The following is a 17,129-nucleotide window of genomic DNA, read 5'->3' as shown; positions in this document are numbered from 1 at the left end:
AATCTGTTTTAATGAAGCAGTAAAAAGCGGCGCAAGTCCAGACGCAGGTAGGGGCGTGGGACAGGTGGCCGGGAAATGGCGGCTACGGGACGCGGCACGGCCTCCGGCCGTCCAGCCCTTGGCCTCCGGGGCGGGCCCGCCTTCTCGTGCCCCACTCAGGAGTACATGGTCAGCTGCAGCCACTCTTGGATGGACACCTGGATCAGCCCATCCGCATCTCTGTCCAGGGATTTGAAGGCTCGGAACATGGCATCCAGGCGGACCAGGCAGCAGATGAAGTTGTTAAAGTCCATGCTCCCGTCGTCGTCGGCGTACCGGCGGACGATCATCTGGTACAGCTGCTCGTTGAGCTGGAAGCCGGCTGCCTGCAGAGCCCCCCGCAGCTGAGAACTGCTCAGGGACCCAGAGTGGTCCTGGTCATACTGCTTGTACACACACTGCCATTTCTTCAGGTTGTTCCACAGATACTTAAATTCCTCAAAGCCCAGCTTCCCGTTCGTGTCATTGTCCATGACGGACACGATGCTTCGGCAGGTGTCGAGGCTAAAGCCGTCGGTCTTCAGATCCTTGTGCTTAGAAAGGATTTTGTTGAGAATGTTCATCAGATCGGTGGCACCCACCTCCATGTCCGGTCCCGCCAGCTGTGCAAATTGGTGCCGGAACCGCCTGACTTCCTCACTTTCGTGGGCCTCCACGTTGGTGAAATGCTGCTGGGTGGGGGGCGGCTCTGGGGTGTACTGAGCAGCTGCAGCCTCGCTGATAAAATTCACAATGCCTCCAACCAGCCCTCCAATATTTCCTCCTCCTCGCTGACCGCCGCCTCCAAGAAGGCCTCCAAAGGCTTCCCCAAGGCCCCTATCCGCTCCTTCCAAAAAAGCCTTTGCGAGAAACATGATTTCAGCTTCACAAGCTGCCGCAAGCCTTGGAGATAGATGAAGAGGGCTGAAATGGAGTCTGAGGAGCTCACGTGTGGAAGAACTGGCTTTTCTGTACCTGTTCCCGCTGAGCCACACCCTGCAGTGCGATGCCTCAGCTCCCACTGAAGCTGCCTGCATTCCATTAGGTCCTAGCACCTGCCATGTGTAAGGAGGGGGCGCTCAATAAAATACTGAGCTCTTCCAATCAATGCTCCTCATATAGCTAATAACTATTCATAAATTATAGTACGTCGGACAAATGAGAAGCAATCATATTTGTAAATGAATATGTAAACTACACATTTCTGTATGTCATTGCTCTTAGAGCTCTTTCTCAGCCCCAGCAAGATAACAGGCGTTTTCCTAACAGAAGGTGAATGATTCAAGGAAAGTGAGAAATTCTTTTCCAGCAGTAGAACTGAAGAATTCTTGGGCAACGGAAGCCTACTTACCTAACCCCCTTCCTTTAGCAAAGATTTCCAAAATCCAATGTTCTTATGAGAAACTTGGGCCCTGACCGGTGCGGCTCAGTAGGTTGGGCATCGTCCCGCAAACGGAAAGTTCGCCAGTTTGATTCCTGGTCAGGGCACATGCCTGGGTTGTGGGCCAGGTCCTGTGTTGGGGTGCGTGCGAGAGGCAACCACTGATGTTTTTCTCCCTCTCTTTCTCCTTCCTTCCCCTTGTTCAAAAAATAAATAAAATCTTTTTTTTGTTTGTTTTTAAAGAAAAACTTGGAAGAGGGATTTTTAAATGCAGAGGTTCTGATTCCGTAGTCTGCTGTGTGGTTCATGACCTGCATTACTGGGATCTTTCCTCAAGTGCGACGTTTATATAGAAAAACGTACAAACCACAGAGGTCTAGCTCACGCAACCCACACGGGCCGTGCACAGCCATGTGAAGAAACAGACTATCACCCGCCCCCTGGCAGCCTCTTCGGGCCTCTGTCCTAGACTGACAGACTCTCTTCTCTCAGGGGTTACCGCTCTCTGGGCATCTAACACCATCGGTTCATTTTTGTACCTGAAATCAATGGAATCATGCAGTAGGTCCTTTTCAGAGTCTTTTTAAAGTTCTTTTAAACTAAAAAAAAAAAAATTGTAATAAAACACATAACATAAAATTTACCATCTTAGCCATTTTTAAGCATACGGTCCAGTGGCGTTCAGCACATTCCCATGGCTGTGTAACCACCGCCACCATCCGTCCCCAGATAAATTGTTCATCCTGTGAAACCAGAGTTCTGTGCCCAGTAAAGAGTAACTTCTGTTCCTGCCTCTCGCTAGGTTCCAGCCACCACAGCTCCACTTTATGTCTGTACAAATTAAATTGCTCTAGGTACCTCCTCAAAGTTGAGCCAGACGGTTTGCCCTTCTGTGACGAGCTTGTTTCACTTAGTATAACGTCTTCAAGTTTCATCCGTGTTGTAGCATGTATCGGCATTTCCTTTTTCAAGCTAAATAACATTCCCTTTTTGGTATATAACATGTTTTGTTTACCCACTCATCCACCGGTGGATGCTTGGGTTGTTTCCACCTTTTGGATATTGTGAATAATGCTGCTATGACCATGGATGTACAAATATTTCTTCAAGTTCCTGCTTTCTTTTGGAGATACACCTAGAAGAATTATAGAATTGCTAGATCATATGGTAATTCTATTCTTAATTTTTTGAGGAGCCATTATACTTTTTTCCATAGTGGCCACACTGTTTTACATTCCCACCAACAGTGCATAAGGGTTCCAATTTCTCCATATCCTTGGCAACACTTATTTTCTTTTTTTTTTTAAACATAGCCATTCTCACATCATTTGATGTGAGTAGTTTTAATTTTCCTAATTATTGATATTGAGAACCTTTTCATAGACTGGTTGATCATTTGTATATCTTCTTTGGAGGAATGTCTATATAAGTTCTTTGCTATTTTTTAATTAAAAAAAATAATTGTTGAGTTGTTGGTCTTTATGTGCTTTGGATATTAACCCCTTACCAGGTATGTTATTTGTAAATATTTTAGTCCATCCATATAGGCTGCCTTTCCACTCTGTTGATAGTGTCTTTTGATGCACAAAAGTTTTTATTTGTAAATAGTCTCATTTATCTAATTTTTATATTGTTGCTTGTGCTTTTGGTGTCATGTCTAAGAAATCACTGAGAAATCTAATGTCACAAGGCTTTCCCCCTATGTTTTTGTCTAAAGCAAAACAACAGTTTTAGCTCTTTTTAATAATATTTTTAGCTCTTGTGTTTAGGTCTTTGATCCATTTTGAGTAAATTTTTATATGGTGTAAGGTTAGGGTCCACTTCATTCCTGTGCATGAGGTAATCCAGCTCTCCTAGCACCATGTATTGAAAAAAACTATTCTTTATCCACTGGGTGGTCTTGGCACCCTTGTCTGAAATCACAGGGTGTATTTTTGGGATTTCTATTCTATTCCATTGGTTTATATGGCTGTCTCTGTGCCAGTACACACTGTTTTGATTACTGCAGCTTTGTAGTACGTTTTGAAATCAGGAAGTGTAAGGCTTCCAACTTTGTTCTTAGTTTGCAGTATTGTTTTGGTTATTCAGGGTCTCTTGAAATTCCACAGGAATTTTAGGTGGGTTTTTCTATTTCTGAAAAAATATTGGGGGAATTTTTACAGGGACTGCACTGAACTTGTAGATCATTCTGGTAGTACTGACATCTTGACAATATTGCCTACCAATCCATGAACACAGGGTTAATTTCTATTTATTTGTGTCTTTCATTTCTTTCACCTATGCTTTACAGTTGTAAGTGTGCAAATCTTTCACTTCCTCAGTTAATTTCTAAGTGTTTTATTCTTTTTAATGCTATTGTATATAAAATTGTTTTCTTAATATTCTTCTCAGATTGTTTCTTGTCAGTATATGGAACACACCTGAATTTTGAGTGTTGAGTTTGTAACCTGCAGCTTTGCTGAATTAGTTTACTAGTTCTAACTGTGTGTGTGTGTGTAAACTGCAGGTCTTTTGTTTTTGTTTTTTTACATATAAGATCATGCCATCTGAGAGCAGAGTTCATTTTACTTCTTCCTTTCCAATTTGCATGTCTTTTATTTATTTTCTTGCATAACTGTTCTGGCGAGGACTCCCAGTATTATGATGAATAAAAATAGTGAAACTAGGCATCTTTTTCATGTTCCTGATCTTAGAAAAAAGGTTTCACTCTTTTATCATTAAGTATGATGCTGCCTGTGGGCTTTTCATATGTGACCTTCATTATGTTGAGGTACTTTCCTTCTCCTCATAGTTTGTTGCGTGTTTTCATCCAAAAAGGTGTTTATTTTGCCAAATGCTTTTTCTGCATCAACTAAGATGTTTTCTTCCTTTTCACTCTGTTAGTGTGGTATGTTACACTGACTGATTTTCGCATGTCGAACCACCTTTGCATTCCAGGAATAAATCCCACTTTGTCATGATGTGAAATCCTCCTATGAATTCTGTTCACTAGTGTTTTGTTCAGGAGTTTTGCACCAATATCCATAAGAGATATTGGTCTATAGTTTCCTTTTTATGTGATTATCTTTTTCTGACTTTGGTATCAGGATAATGTTGGCCTCATCGAATGAGTTAGGACCTATTCCCTCCTCTTCAACTTTTGGGCATTGTGTGAGAATTGCTGTTGATTTTTCTTTACATGTTTGGTATTATTCACTAGTGAAACTGTCTGATCCTGCGCTTTTCATCGTTGGGAGGTTTTGTTTTGTTTTTAAGATTTTAATTATTTATTTTTAGAGAGAGGGGCTGGGAGGGAGACAGAGAGGAAGAGAAACATCTATGTGTGAGGGAAACATCGATCAGTTGCCTCTTGCACATGCCCTGACCAGAGACTGAACCTGCAACCCAGGCGTGTGCCCTGACTGGGAATTGAACTTGCAACCTTTTGCTTTGCACGACGACACCCAACCAATGGAGCCACATCAGTCAGGATTTTTTTTTTTTAATTGATTCATTTCCTTCTAGTTATAGGCCTATTCAGGTTGTCTACTTCTTCATGATTCAGTCTTGGTAGGTTGTGTGTTTCTATAAATTTGTCCATTTCATCTAGGTTATCCCATTTGCTGTCATACGGTTGCTCATAGTCTGCTCGTAGAATACTTCTTATTTCTGAGAAAGTCATAATACTGTTCTCTCTTATAGATCTGGGGCTTTTTCCCTTCAAAATTACGTTTGTGAGATTTGATTTTATAGTTTTAATAAGTACCTTCACAAGTCAGTCTAGGCCAGGCAGTCCAAGATAACACTATGAGAAACCCTACCTTTGAGACCAAGTGTAGCCAGGACACAACACTCCAGAGGCCTCTGAAGTTCTGTTGACGAGCTTAGGGCAGGGTGGTCAGGGCATAATAACTAAATCATTATCCCACTTAGCATTCGGGGCCTCGGTTTCAAATTTAGGCAGAGCATCTACCCGGACTATTTCATAATTATTCAATCTCACTGACTATGCATCAGGACCAGGGCTCACTGTTTAGGATACAAAGATATCAGGACTGCCCATGCTCAAGAATCAAGCACCCCCACAGAACACTTGCTGGAATTACACTCTGAAGTCTCTGTCCATATTTCTGCTGTTGATCCTAAACTATTACATTTGTCTATCATATTCTTTGGTATTTAGGTTTCATGCAAGCCCTCTGAAAGATGCGAAAGGATTTGAGATAAGGAAAGAAAAACTCAGGGAAGGTACTCTTTGAAGGTCATACCGCTAATAACGCAGTCTACTGTATTATCAGACCATTCCGGGCACCCAAAAGCGAAGCAATGACTTCTGCTGAGGCAAAGGCGAGGACCGCATTTACCTACAGAAGAAGTCACGTGGAGGCCTCACGGCAGGCTGACGGTGGAGTGTAGAACTGGGCTGGAGAGGGTAACAGCCACCTCATAGGCCACTGCGGGAACCACAGACACCCCACGTGTGACATCAAAAAAAAAAAAGTCTAGCTATGAAATGACTTTGTAAACTGTGCAACCCTAGACTTGAATGATGACTATTCTAACTGTTATTAGGGAGAGAATAGTAGCGAAAGGACCTGAGAGCAATGTCGTCTTCTGCCTCCCCGAGGGGCTTGTGTTAAATGTCCCGACGACTGGTTTTATGGCGTATTGACCCCAGTGACTGGCCTCGGGGAACACCAAAGGCCACGTGTCTTCCTTAACCACAAAGCAGCAGCAACGTCAGAGAAGTATCTTCCTTTCAGGGGATCACCCGGGGCCATCTGGCCTCAGACAGACTTTAAACCCATTCATATAGGCTTCTCTCAGAGGAAATTCCCCAGGCTTTGTTTTTAGGGTATTAGAGATTAACTCCATGGCATCCACTGCCACATAAAATGTGCCCCCTTACATGCATCTGAAGTGCTTTTCACTGAGGTTTAAGTCCAATTCCTCTCATTTATTTCCTGTGAAGATGGAGGGTGTTAGGCTAACAATTTCCCATGGGTCAACGCAGAGTGCAAGACGCTTGTTAGATTAGCAAGCCCTTTCTCCTCTGGACTCTCAAGTTCCCTACGGCTCCTTATTAGAACATCACTCGCTACTCTGGCTGCTGTCTGTGCAGCGCTGTTGTCTCAATCTGGAGACAAAGGGTAGGGGAAGAGGCCACATCGGACAGAAAATTGATCCTCAGTTTCAGGGGGAAGAGTTATTGAACTTCAAAAGTACATAGTGACACATGAAATGACACATCAATGCCACCAGCAACGTTATTCAGAATTGCCCCAGAGTGGAAACAACCTAAATATCTACCAACTGGTGAGCGGACAGATAAGATGGGACATATCCATGCAGTGGAGCACTACATGGCATTAAAAGGGAACAAACTACTTCCTTTGCATGGGATGCTATGGCATCAAGGAGCCTCAGAAACATGATGCTAAGTGAAAGAAGCCAGACACAAGGGGTCATATACTGTATGATTCCATTTACATGAAGTGTCTAGAAAAGGCAAATCTATGGAGATAGAAAGCCTCTGTTGCAGAGCAGATCTAGAGTGACACAGAAGGACAACTGTATAGCGGCTGCCAAGGGTCGGGGGGGTAGGTGGGTGGCAGGAATTAGACGTTAAAGGCACAAAGAACCACACTGGGGTGGCAGCAATATTCCACAACTGCTTAAATTCACAACTTGGTGAATTTATGGAAACTGACCATTGACTGGTATGCTTAAAGTGGGGACATTATATGACAGGTGACATATGCCTCAAGAAAGTCGTTTTTAAAAAGTCAACAGCACAGCCTATTGTAAAAAGAAGATGGCACTAGAAGCTCCTGTCCGAGCGCTGCAACCAGCCGGCTGTGCGGCCACTTCCTCCCCAGGGCTGGAGGTCTCTGCAGAAGCAGGAAGACGGGCAACGGAGCACCGCCGGCCCCTTCCGCTCCACGAACCTGCGAGGCTAATCTTCACATTCCTAGAAGCCGTGACAGCAGCGGCACTCTTACCTGGCAGGCGTTCTCTTCTTGCCTTCTGGTGCCCGAGTCTTTGTACGCTATATACGAATTCAAGGCAACCTTTCTTTATCTTGGGTCTGGTTCCACAACAGGTAAAGACATGATTGCTTGCCTTTATCTCCACTTTGACATATTGTCTCGTTTTCGAAAATGCTTCCGATTGCAACCTTATCAAGTACATTGCACTGGCAGACCCATTCCAAGGTGGGGGGAACTGAACCGAGTCTGGCACGGCACAGAAGGGACACACAAGTCCCACTCCGAGGGCGGCCCTCCTCCCAGATGGGGCTTTCGCTGACTGCCACGTGGCCTGGACCAGGCCTTCCTAGTGCATCGATGAGACTGTCATGTTGGATGAAACCCAACACCTTTCTAGAGTCCATACAGATAATATCTGTTCCTTTTTTCTTCGACACCATGGACCGTCACGCTGTCACAGGAGGAAATTAAACTGCTCTGACACAATTTGCTGGTTACCAAGCCCTGCGCTTTACTTCCTTATGCTCTTGGGGGTGGGGGGCAGCAATTGCTCACTTGCTCAGGTTAGAAAGTTAAGCTTTAACTGCTGCAGTCTCCTTTCCGTTTCCTTTAAGCACCTCCTAGGTACGCGTGCATGAAGGAGCCAAGAAGCAGAGCAGAGAAGTCTCCCGCTTACGTGGGTATCTCTAGCGTACGACACCCAGTGGGAGGGAATACTGTCATGGACTCAGTGCGGGGCCGGGGTGGGGTGGAGAAGGGAGTGCTGAGACAGCCTGAAAACTGAAGACGGAAATGGTCAGACACATAGGACCACCACGCTTTCAGGACAGCTTGTACGACCAAATAAAAATGTTCATCCATCCCATTCATAAAGTTACAGCAATTTCTGTTCATTATATCATATACATTACAGAGCCGATGTTACAGAACAAATCCTGATCAACTGAGATGAAATAAATACTATGTTCCATACCCAACCTGAATTGGCAACGTAAAGGAGAGAAGACGTCATTGTCTTTTGCAACAACTCGTCTCTGCTACTGTAAGCAATAAAGCAGCTGCAGGAAATACCTAGCAGAATGGGCATGGTAGTGTCCTGATATCCTGATAAAACTTTATTAACAAAAGAAGTGTCACACCAGATTTGGCCCATGATTGTAATTTGCTGACCCCTGTGAAGCTGACGCTAACAAAGGCTGCCAGTGAGGTGTAAGGACCGGATGGAAGGGGTAGCGGTCGGGACTTGCAATGACCGCTGCTAGTTTGTAGGATGCCCCACAGCGGACTGAGAGGAGGCTACTCTGGATCCTTTTCCAGACTGCTCTTGTCAATATCTTCCCACAGTTCTAACGAGTGGAATATCACTCATATTTATAGGTGATGGAGACTGACCTCTAATTCCTAAGCTATGGTCTGGCATGAGCTCACTCTCTCCTTCCACCAAATACTATTATGCTCATAAGAGACCAGAGCCGCATAAAATGTAGATGGTTACTTTTTTCCATTCTGTAAAAAATCTGAAAACGGGCATGAGTTTTCCCATTCCTGCCTTCTACCTGGCACTGAGCTCTTCTGGCTTTACTAGGTACTTTGTTTAAATATTAGACAGGAAGAGTGGGAGTACACTTTAGCACTTTGACAATCCAGCATTTGTGGCTATTGTAAACTTCTGCGGATCTTTTATTACCGTTTCACATTGTGTGGAATGAATGCGTTTCTTTATCCCAGGTTCTTCCTGTCTGCCCTGTTCTTGGTCTTAGTTCAAGTGTTAAATCATGTGTACCAATAATAACAAGTATCCTTGCTTGTTCCTTCCTGTTAGAGAAGGTAGGCTGCTGGGATATGCAGGTTTTCTGCTCATGCCAAGCGGCAGGTGGGGCGCTTACTTGGCTTACGTGATTGGAAATAAACAGGGAAATTGTTCTGAGGGGCAATCACAAACTTTTTTTACTCAACTGCACAAGTTGTTCTGAAAGTTTGGGACCATATGTCCTGCAAAGTCAAAATTATTGACTATCTGGCTCTTTTACAGAAAGTGTCTGCTGGCACCTGAAATGTGACTTTGTCACCAGGGGAGACAAATATACGCATCAAATGGGACATTTAGCTGGATGCAGCATGAGATACAGGGTAAGAGAGACATAACTGGGCTACTTGTAAGTGGTAAGGAAGAGGCAGACTGCGGAGCTAGCAGCAAAGACGAGGGGTGCACTGCAGCCCTCGAGGACTTGGTCTCCCAGGTAAGTGAGACACTGTCGGCAGGACACACGTGGCTTTCTCAGTGACAGTGACGAAGAAGGGCAGAATGAGTGCTGACGCTGTGATGGGCATCACAAGATGCGGTTATCACTGAGAAGGCAACTGTCTTACAGACTGAACTATGAATCCAGAAAATGGGGAGAAGACACTGTTCTAAACTCGTGTCTCCACCCTCAGTGCCAGACATCCAGACATTTGACCAACCCCAAATCATTCTCTGACTCCAGGAAGTTCAGTATCCATTCATGAAAATAAAGACGCTAACTGAAACCTAACAATGAAAACGGTCTTTTTTCTCAAAGAGAGGGGACCTCTCCAAAGCAAAGCACATCCCAAAGCCATGACTGCACCCCGCTTTGGACCATGAAGGCTACCTTTCTCTTGGATTAAATATCTGCCATTAAATATCTGAGAATCTGAAAAAACAGGTCAGAATATCAGAAGGAGCTAAACAGACAGCATATTTTTTAGGGCAAATTAAGACAAAAGCCATTATGACGTTTTTGTAGACTCGCCAAGAATGGACGCGGGGAGAAGGAGTCGGGGCATGTGGAGAGATACTCAGGTCTGTTCTCTGCCCCCAAAACGGCAACCACAACTCCGTGAGATGTGGGGAAAACTGGAGCGGAAAATAAGAAGGGGGAAAGGGCAATAAAGTAGGAAGGAACACGGGAGGGGCTTCTGGGAGCCGTGGCACAAATTGATAGTGCCTGGGAGAGCAACAGGAACACCCCACCCTTTCTCTTTCCCACCCTTCCGCCCCCCCACCCCCCACCCCGCCCGGTCCCTCTTTAAGCATTGGGTTTAGCGAGATAAGCCACTGGGAGAGAAACAAACTATGAAGTTGCTGAACTTCCTCGTCTTTCCCATGGAGCGTTCCCCAGCGTGGAAGTGGGTATGGGGACAGGGTGTGGCAGCCAGTTGCATAACTGGACCTCTCAAAACAGAGCAAGTCTGCACAGGTGCAGACATGCAGGTATGTTAGCAACAGAAAAGGGGGGCAGGGAGAGAGAGAGAGTGAGAACAGAGACAGAGAGAGGAAAAAGGGAAGAAAGGAGGCAGGGAGGGGGTAAAGAAAAGACGGCCAAGCGCGTGCAACATTAATTCTCCGGACTATTTTCTCTACCTTCCAGTATGTTGGAGGTCAAAAGAAAAGTGCTATAAAGACCAGTTCGTGGTCTCTCTCTAAAGAAGCCAAGTGCCACCACACAAAGAAGGGAAGAGAAGTCACAGGTGTAACTGACACGCGCTGACATGTGGTCGGGCACGTCGGCTCCCGAGGCTCACCTGTCGCCTCTCCCCTGGAGGCTGTCAGGGTCTCGCGTTCAGAGTGAGTCAGTCTGGCTGACCGGGGTTATTTTAATCCTTGGTTCACACGCCCATCCCCACTCCCAAATCTCCCCACACTTAGGGCTACAGCAACGCCGAGGCTGGTGGCAGGTGTCATCCATCACCCTAAGACAGAAATGCTGTCACAGCGGTCCTGCAAATGCCAGTTATGACAGTTTGACACCTGAAAGAGAGGGCATCCTCTCTAGATGCTATTTTTAACTTTGATGAAAAATCCTGGTGAGCTCGAAGCCTAAACTTCCCCCTCAGTTCCTATTTTAGGTCACTTTCCACTTCCTTGTCTCCTGTCCTTATTTGTATGTCGCTTCTTCCTTCCTGTCACCAAGTTCACATTTATAGAAACTTTACTGAGAATTACTTGCATGGTTTCTAGAGCTATACTATGGAAGTCTCTCAGAAAGACCAGCCATAGTACAAGTGGAAAGTTCCTGTTTTCCCAGCTTGCACACTTACAGCCAATAATTTCCTTTTCTTTCCCTTAAATCTTCGTTACGCTTTAGAGAAGTACCACAGCATCAAGTACTGTGATGAAGAGTGGATATTGCAGGGACAAGGTAAGATTATTTGTATAATGCAAGCGAGTCCAGCAGAAAGGCCTGGGTACTCCCTATAGATAAATGTTTTTTTTTTTAAACATTGTATTTATTAATTTTTAGAGAGAGGGGAAAGGAGGGAGAAAGCAGGAGAGAAGCATCAATTGGTCGCCCCTCACACACCCCCAACTGGGGACCTGGCCTGCAACCCAGGCATGCGCCCTGACTGGGAATCAAACCAGCGACCTTTCGGTCCCCAGGACGGTGCTCAAGCCACTGAGCCACACCAGCCAGGGCAGAAGAAGCTTCTTAACTTCATGATATTAAAGAATAGTTCATTTATGAGATCACAGAGTAAGCCATCAGGAATATTAGGGTGCTCTGGGGAAAGAAAAGTAAAAGCCCTGTCCTGGTTTCTGTCCTCAAGCTACAGTTTCTTTGCAAAATATCTTTTTCCAGTGGCTACTAGAGGACTGGGGCTGCTGGCGCCAGAGGAGATGAAATGAGCCCAGGTTAGTCTACCTCTCCTTCTGATTATGATTAGAAACTCTGATCAGAACACAGAAACCAACGACCTGTGGACAACACGCCACAGCAGGAGGGCTGGTGAGCAAAGTCGAAACCCAAGGCACAGCCAGAGAGACAGGGAAGCTGGAGGTCTGAGACGGCCGGGCCACCCTTCATGGACCATTGAAAGGGAAGAGCTCTCAACTCCGTGTTCTTTACACAACAAAAAATGTCTTTCAGGAATGAGCGCAAAATAAAGTCATGCTCAGATTAGGGCAAAGAAAGAGGTCACAATCCTTGGTATCTACCTAAACCTCCGTTTGCACAAAAACATATGCGTGGATGCTTAGAGCGTCGATATGTGTAACTGCCCCAAACTGGAAACAAACCAAATGTTTCTCAGCTGAGAAACAGATAAACCAAGGAGGGTATGTCCACACAGTGGAATACTGCTCAGCAATAAAAGGGAATGGATTATTGATACATGAACAGCCTGGCTGAATCTCAGATGCATTACGCTAAGTGAAAGAAGCCAGACTCAAAAGGGTAGATCCTGTTGTCAGGGGTTAAAGGCGGGGGAAGGGCTTGACTACAAAAGAATAGCTTTTTGTAACTGTTGTGCAACTTGAATGTGGTGGTATTATATGCCTCTCTATGCGTTTGCTAGAACTTGTACAACTGTAACCCAAAGAGTGAATTTTATATAGTAAAAACAAATTAAAAAACAGAGAACTTGAAGTCTTGATACACTTTGCTAGGGAAACTTTTTGACAATTCAATTATTTAAGTTCATGTACTTACATATTCATAAGGAGAAAATTGTATCCCCAATATATTATGGCAAAGGGATGGCCATGCTTTCATTGAAACCTTTGTTATAAAATGTTATTTTAAAATAAGATCTATTTGGTTTGCACACATCTTGGGGAAAGTCCAAAACCTTCAGAATAGACTAGTACAACCCAGGTCACTGATGTATGAGTTTTGACATAAATTTATAAATTCTTGCCAGTTACATAAACCTTCCTGATTCTATATCACAAACATGATAACATTATCAGAATATTTATTTCTGGCCTGCTGTTTAAAATAAATAGACAATATCATAACCATTAAAAAACACATACACACACACATATTATTACTATTAAGGGGGAAAAAAAATCATGCAATTAAACCATGGGCTCAGACTAGCTTTTCCTAACACCAACCCAATGAGTCTTTGTTGCCTGCCATGTTGATTTACACTCCGCGGAGAACACAGAAACGTTTGCATGTTAGAGTTTAAATTTTAACATACCCTGTCGAAGAGTGCGAAAAGTTGTCTCAGCACATCAGAAACAGGAAGCTTCAGATACTCAGCAAATTCTTCAATTCCAATTCTTCCTCCTTTTGAGGAACTTGCAATAGCTGCATACTCGTCCAAATGCTTACGGACACTGTCCCAATTTAATCTAAGCAAAGAATTAGAAATACATGGTTTTAGCCCTTTCTGGTCCACTTGTGACATTTTTATGAAGACTGTTTTATTCACTTGTCTAAGGGAAACATTTTAGGTGTTGAATTTGAAAAGGAGAATAAAATGTGTATTTTAATGTACAAATTGAACATGTATCCAGGCTTTTAATTTTTTTTTTTTACAGGATATTAGCATAACTGGAATTTTCTCAAATATCTGAGGGAAAGAAGAGTAACTGAGAAGATCAATGTAGTAGAACAATAAATGACTCATGAGAAGAAAATAAGAAATCACATTTAAATCTAAACATTACTTAGCAAGTCAATTGTACTTACTGGGTTGTTAAAAAATACCTTTTTTTTTTTTTTATTTACAAGGAGCTTTTAGGCTGGTAAATTCATATTTCACAAAATGTTGGGCTAGGGAGAGTCATTGCACTATGCACACTTCCTCCAGTATTAGTTATAAAAAATCAGGATGATGCATACTGGAAAATACATGGTAGCTTAGATCACATTCTTTCTTTTTAATTTTATTTGGGTAACATTGGTTAATAGGATCATATTCGTTTCAAGTGCACAATTCTGTAACATATCACACACATGCTGCATTGTGCGCTCACCCCCCGAAGTTCACACTCTTTCCGTCACCATGTATTTATTTGACCGGTCACATCCTTCCTTTATATTATAAACAGGTGACGTAACACATACTTCTCCGGTATCCAATCTCGGCAACCATCTAAACTTTTCAAATTGTGAGTGTAATATCAAAACATTCTGTTATCTTAAAAATATAGATACTATTTGCTCTCTCAGTTATCAAAATATGATTTGTGAATATTGGGCTTTAATACAGTAGCTGGTGCTGCAGCGCCCTCCCGGAGGGCTGCCAGTGTCTATTAAATCAGTAAGTTCTACAAATCCCCACTAGGGATAAGAATGGAATGAAAGGTAGCAACAGAGGACTTGGGGGTTACGGCTTTCGTGCCAGAGAGTTCAAAAGGAATGTTCTAAATGGTTTAAATTAAAGCACAGAAACACAAAGGGGCGTTTTTTGCCCTTTTATAAAACATTAAGTACCCAGGAGAAAAAGGTCGATCTTGAGTAAGTATTTAAAATTCAGTAATGGTCGGAATTGCTACTCTACAAGTCAATTCCTGCTCCAGAAGAGAAGTCCTGGCCACCGCAAGCCACTGTCATCTCACGACGCTCGCCTCTGGGTGAAAGGGGGTGAGACTAACTAGCTGCTCAGCCGCGTCGGGATACGGAGGCGGGGCTCCCCCGCTTGCTGTCTCCTGCTCTCCTCTGACCGACTCGTGTATTTTTGAATTCACTGCTCTTGAAAAAACAAAACGAGGGGAACTAAAGGGAAGATGAGTTCACCGCCCTGGCTTCCCTGATAAACACCAGAGCTGAGCTTTATTGGAACTAGAAAAAATAAACATACAGGAATGTAGACCTCTTTTGGACACCTTTATGGAAGTCTAGCAATTTTAAAATATACTTACTTCAATTTCCGGCTAATTTTGGTAAACTCCACCAACCCGGTTTCCATAGGCAGCGTGAGCTGTCCCGCTGAAATCATCAGCCTGCAGTCTTCGTACGTGTGCTCAGTCATTGGAATTCCCAGCGCTCTGAAGGCATTCAAAGGCAAAGTGACATTCAACTTTTTTAAAAAAGCTAATGATTTTTCAGGAGGCCTGCATCGGCCCACAAACAGCAGTAAATGGAAAAGGAGTTCCTACTTTTTAAACCAGTCGCTTTGGCTAGCGTGAGGACCTTAAGGAGAAGACAGCCAAATCCTCAGAATTATATTAAATGTCATTTACTAATAATGTTCCCACTATCTACTAATTATAAGCACAGGCAGACACTTACTGGGCCATCAAATTCCGGACTCTACCAGCAAAAAGGACAGGGTCTCTTTTTTCTTCATCACTTGGTGCTTGGACAGGCAAAAACTGAAAGATAAAAACACCTTTTGAGAGGGACTGGTGGGACTCAGACATTAAATGCTAAAGTCATTCATTGATAGGTTACCCATCACCCCGTCGATTCTACCCTTCCAGCACATCAGCAACAGGGCGTAATGGGAGGAACCGAGAGCTTGGACTTGCGAGGTCTGCCTCCAAGCCCTGGGTCTTCCCGTGCATTAACCAGCATGCCCTTTAACTCTTCTGAACGGTTTCCCCAGCTCTACAAGGAGGGCTCTGATCCGCCCCTTCCCCGGCTGCGGTGAGGACGGATGAGCCGATGAGCCGCGTCTGGAATTCGGGAAGGTGGGAAGCTGTGGGTGCTGAGATCTTGTCAGGGTGGCATTTTCTACCACTCCCTCCCCTTTGCATGAGAATGTTATAATGATGATGATGATTTTTTCTTTTATAATTTATCTTCTCCATCCAGTCTCCAATCAGCCGTATTTTTACCATTTGATGGAACTGCCTGTTTAGTCATTCCATCTTTTTTATTTTAAACCTTAATTTTGGTTTTCTAGTTTTTCCTTAATGCCTTGTTTGGCTTTAGTATCATTGAAATTTTACTTTTTTCTCAGTTGACATTCTGTGATGCCTTGTTTATACTGTCCCTGTTTTTATTAATAGTTCTCTGACATTAACAAGGCTTCGGTGCCATTGTTAAGTCATGGCATATTTTTTGAGCACCTACTGTACACCAGGCAGGATCAACAGGACCCTATTCATGTTCTAAAGAAGAGAGATATTTTTATAGGATAGACCAACGCAGTATGTGCCAAGTGTCACTACCCTTATTACCCCAATCACAGAAAGCGCTGAAAAGCTTCATTAACTTATTGAAAGTCCTACAGGTCATGTGACCAGGATTCAGTCCAAGGTCTTCCAGATTCTAAAATCCTTAGTTTCCCTACTAAACCATCTTTCCTGGAGTAGGCGGGTAAAAGATAGGAAATGATTAATTTGGCCAGGAGTGGGCAGGGAAAAGCAGACACAGAGGCTTTACAGAGAGCTGATAGTTGACCTTGGCTTTTTAAGGATAAACATGATTTCACCAACAGCTACTGTTTATTGAATTATACCTACCAACCAGGTCCTGTGCTAGGTGCTTCATTTCATTGACCCTCCCGGTTTTAGTTATAAGGAATTGGGATTCACAAAGATCAAACAACTGGCTCGAGATCCCATGGATCACTACCACTCAATAAATATTGCTTAGGTGCCTACCATGTGCCAGGCCCCGCAGTCAACCCTGCAGACATGGCAATGAATTCCCTGCCCTCCAGGAGCTCCCCACAAACTGGGGTGGAAATTTATGACAACAAGCTAAGTCCATCCATGAAGGACCTACTGTGTGCTGAGTACTCTACGGTAGGGTCTTCATAAGATTGACTCTTTTAACAATCCCTTGAGGCACGTTCTACCATTTCCATTGGCTAGAAGGGGTTAAACAATACAGCTAAAGCTACACACAAGTGGCAGGGCCACGATTTGAAAGAACAAGAGAGATTTGTATAAATAACACCCCTTTTGGACTCACAAGGACCCGTTCTCAAATCTTGTTAGTCACGTTAAAAAGCCGATGGGCAATAGTGACTCTGAGGTGAGGCTGGAGCAAGGGAGCGACAGGACCAGGTCCAAGTTTTCGAGCAGCACTTTTGGTGGCCAGGAGTGGGTAAGC

The 17,129-nt window shown here is 43.9% G+C and overlaps 2 protein-coding genes across 2 annotated transcripts in view; both read right to left on the bottom strand.

The window, feature by feature from the left end:
* LPCAT2 (lysophosphatidylcholine acyltransferase 2) overlaps positions 1-17,129 on the bottom strand; it is a 53,982-nt gene that overhangs the window by 12,120 nt on the left and 24,733 nt on the right. The window contains exons 9-11 of the mRNA XM_054570346.1: positions 15,357-15,439; positions 14,987-15,112; positions 13,318-13,471 (exon numbers count right to left, since the gene is read on the bottom strand). Coding sequence (XP_054426321.1) covers positions 13,318-13,471; positions 14,987-15,112; positions 15,357-15,439 — 363 coding nt within the window. The remainder of the gene's footprint in view (positions 1-13,317; positions 13,472-14,986; positions 15,113-15,356; positions 15,440-17,129) is intronic.
* CAPNS2 (calpain small subunit 2) lies at positions 156-893 on the bottom strand. The gene has a single exon (XM_054570347.1). It carries the CDS (start codon positions 891-893, stop codon positions 156-158), a length of 738 nt encoding a protein of 245 aa, XP_054426322.1.

This window comes from Pteronotus mesoamericanus, unplaced genomic scaffold (assembly GCF_021234165.1).
Source record: "Pteronotus mesoamericanus isolate MK-2021 breed Mesoamerican mustached bat unplaced genomic scaffold, CSHL_Meso_final contig_202, whole genome shotgun sequence".
Taxonomy (NCBI): Eukaryota; Metazoa; Chordata; class Mammalia; order Chiroptera; family Mormoopidae; genus Pteronotus; species Pteronotus mesoamericanus.
This window is presented reverse-complemented; position numbering and strand designations above follow the sequence as displayed.

Bases quoted from the DNA above. Each gene is read 5' to 3' on its own strand.
- CAPNS2 (XM_054570347.1), bottom strand. From the start codon at position 893: ATGTTTCTCGCAAAGGCTTTTTTGGAAGGAGCGGATAGGGGCCTTGGG.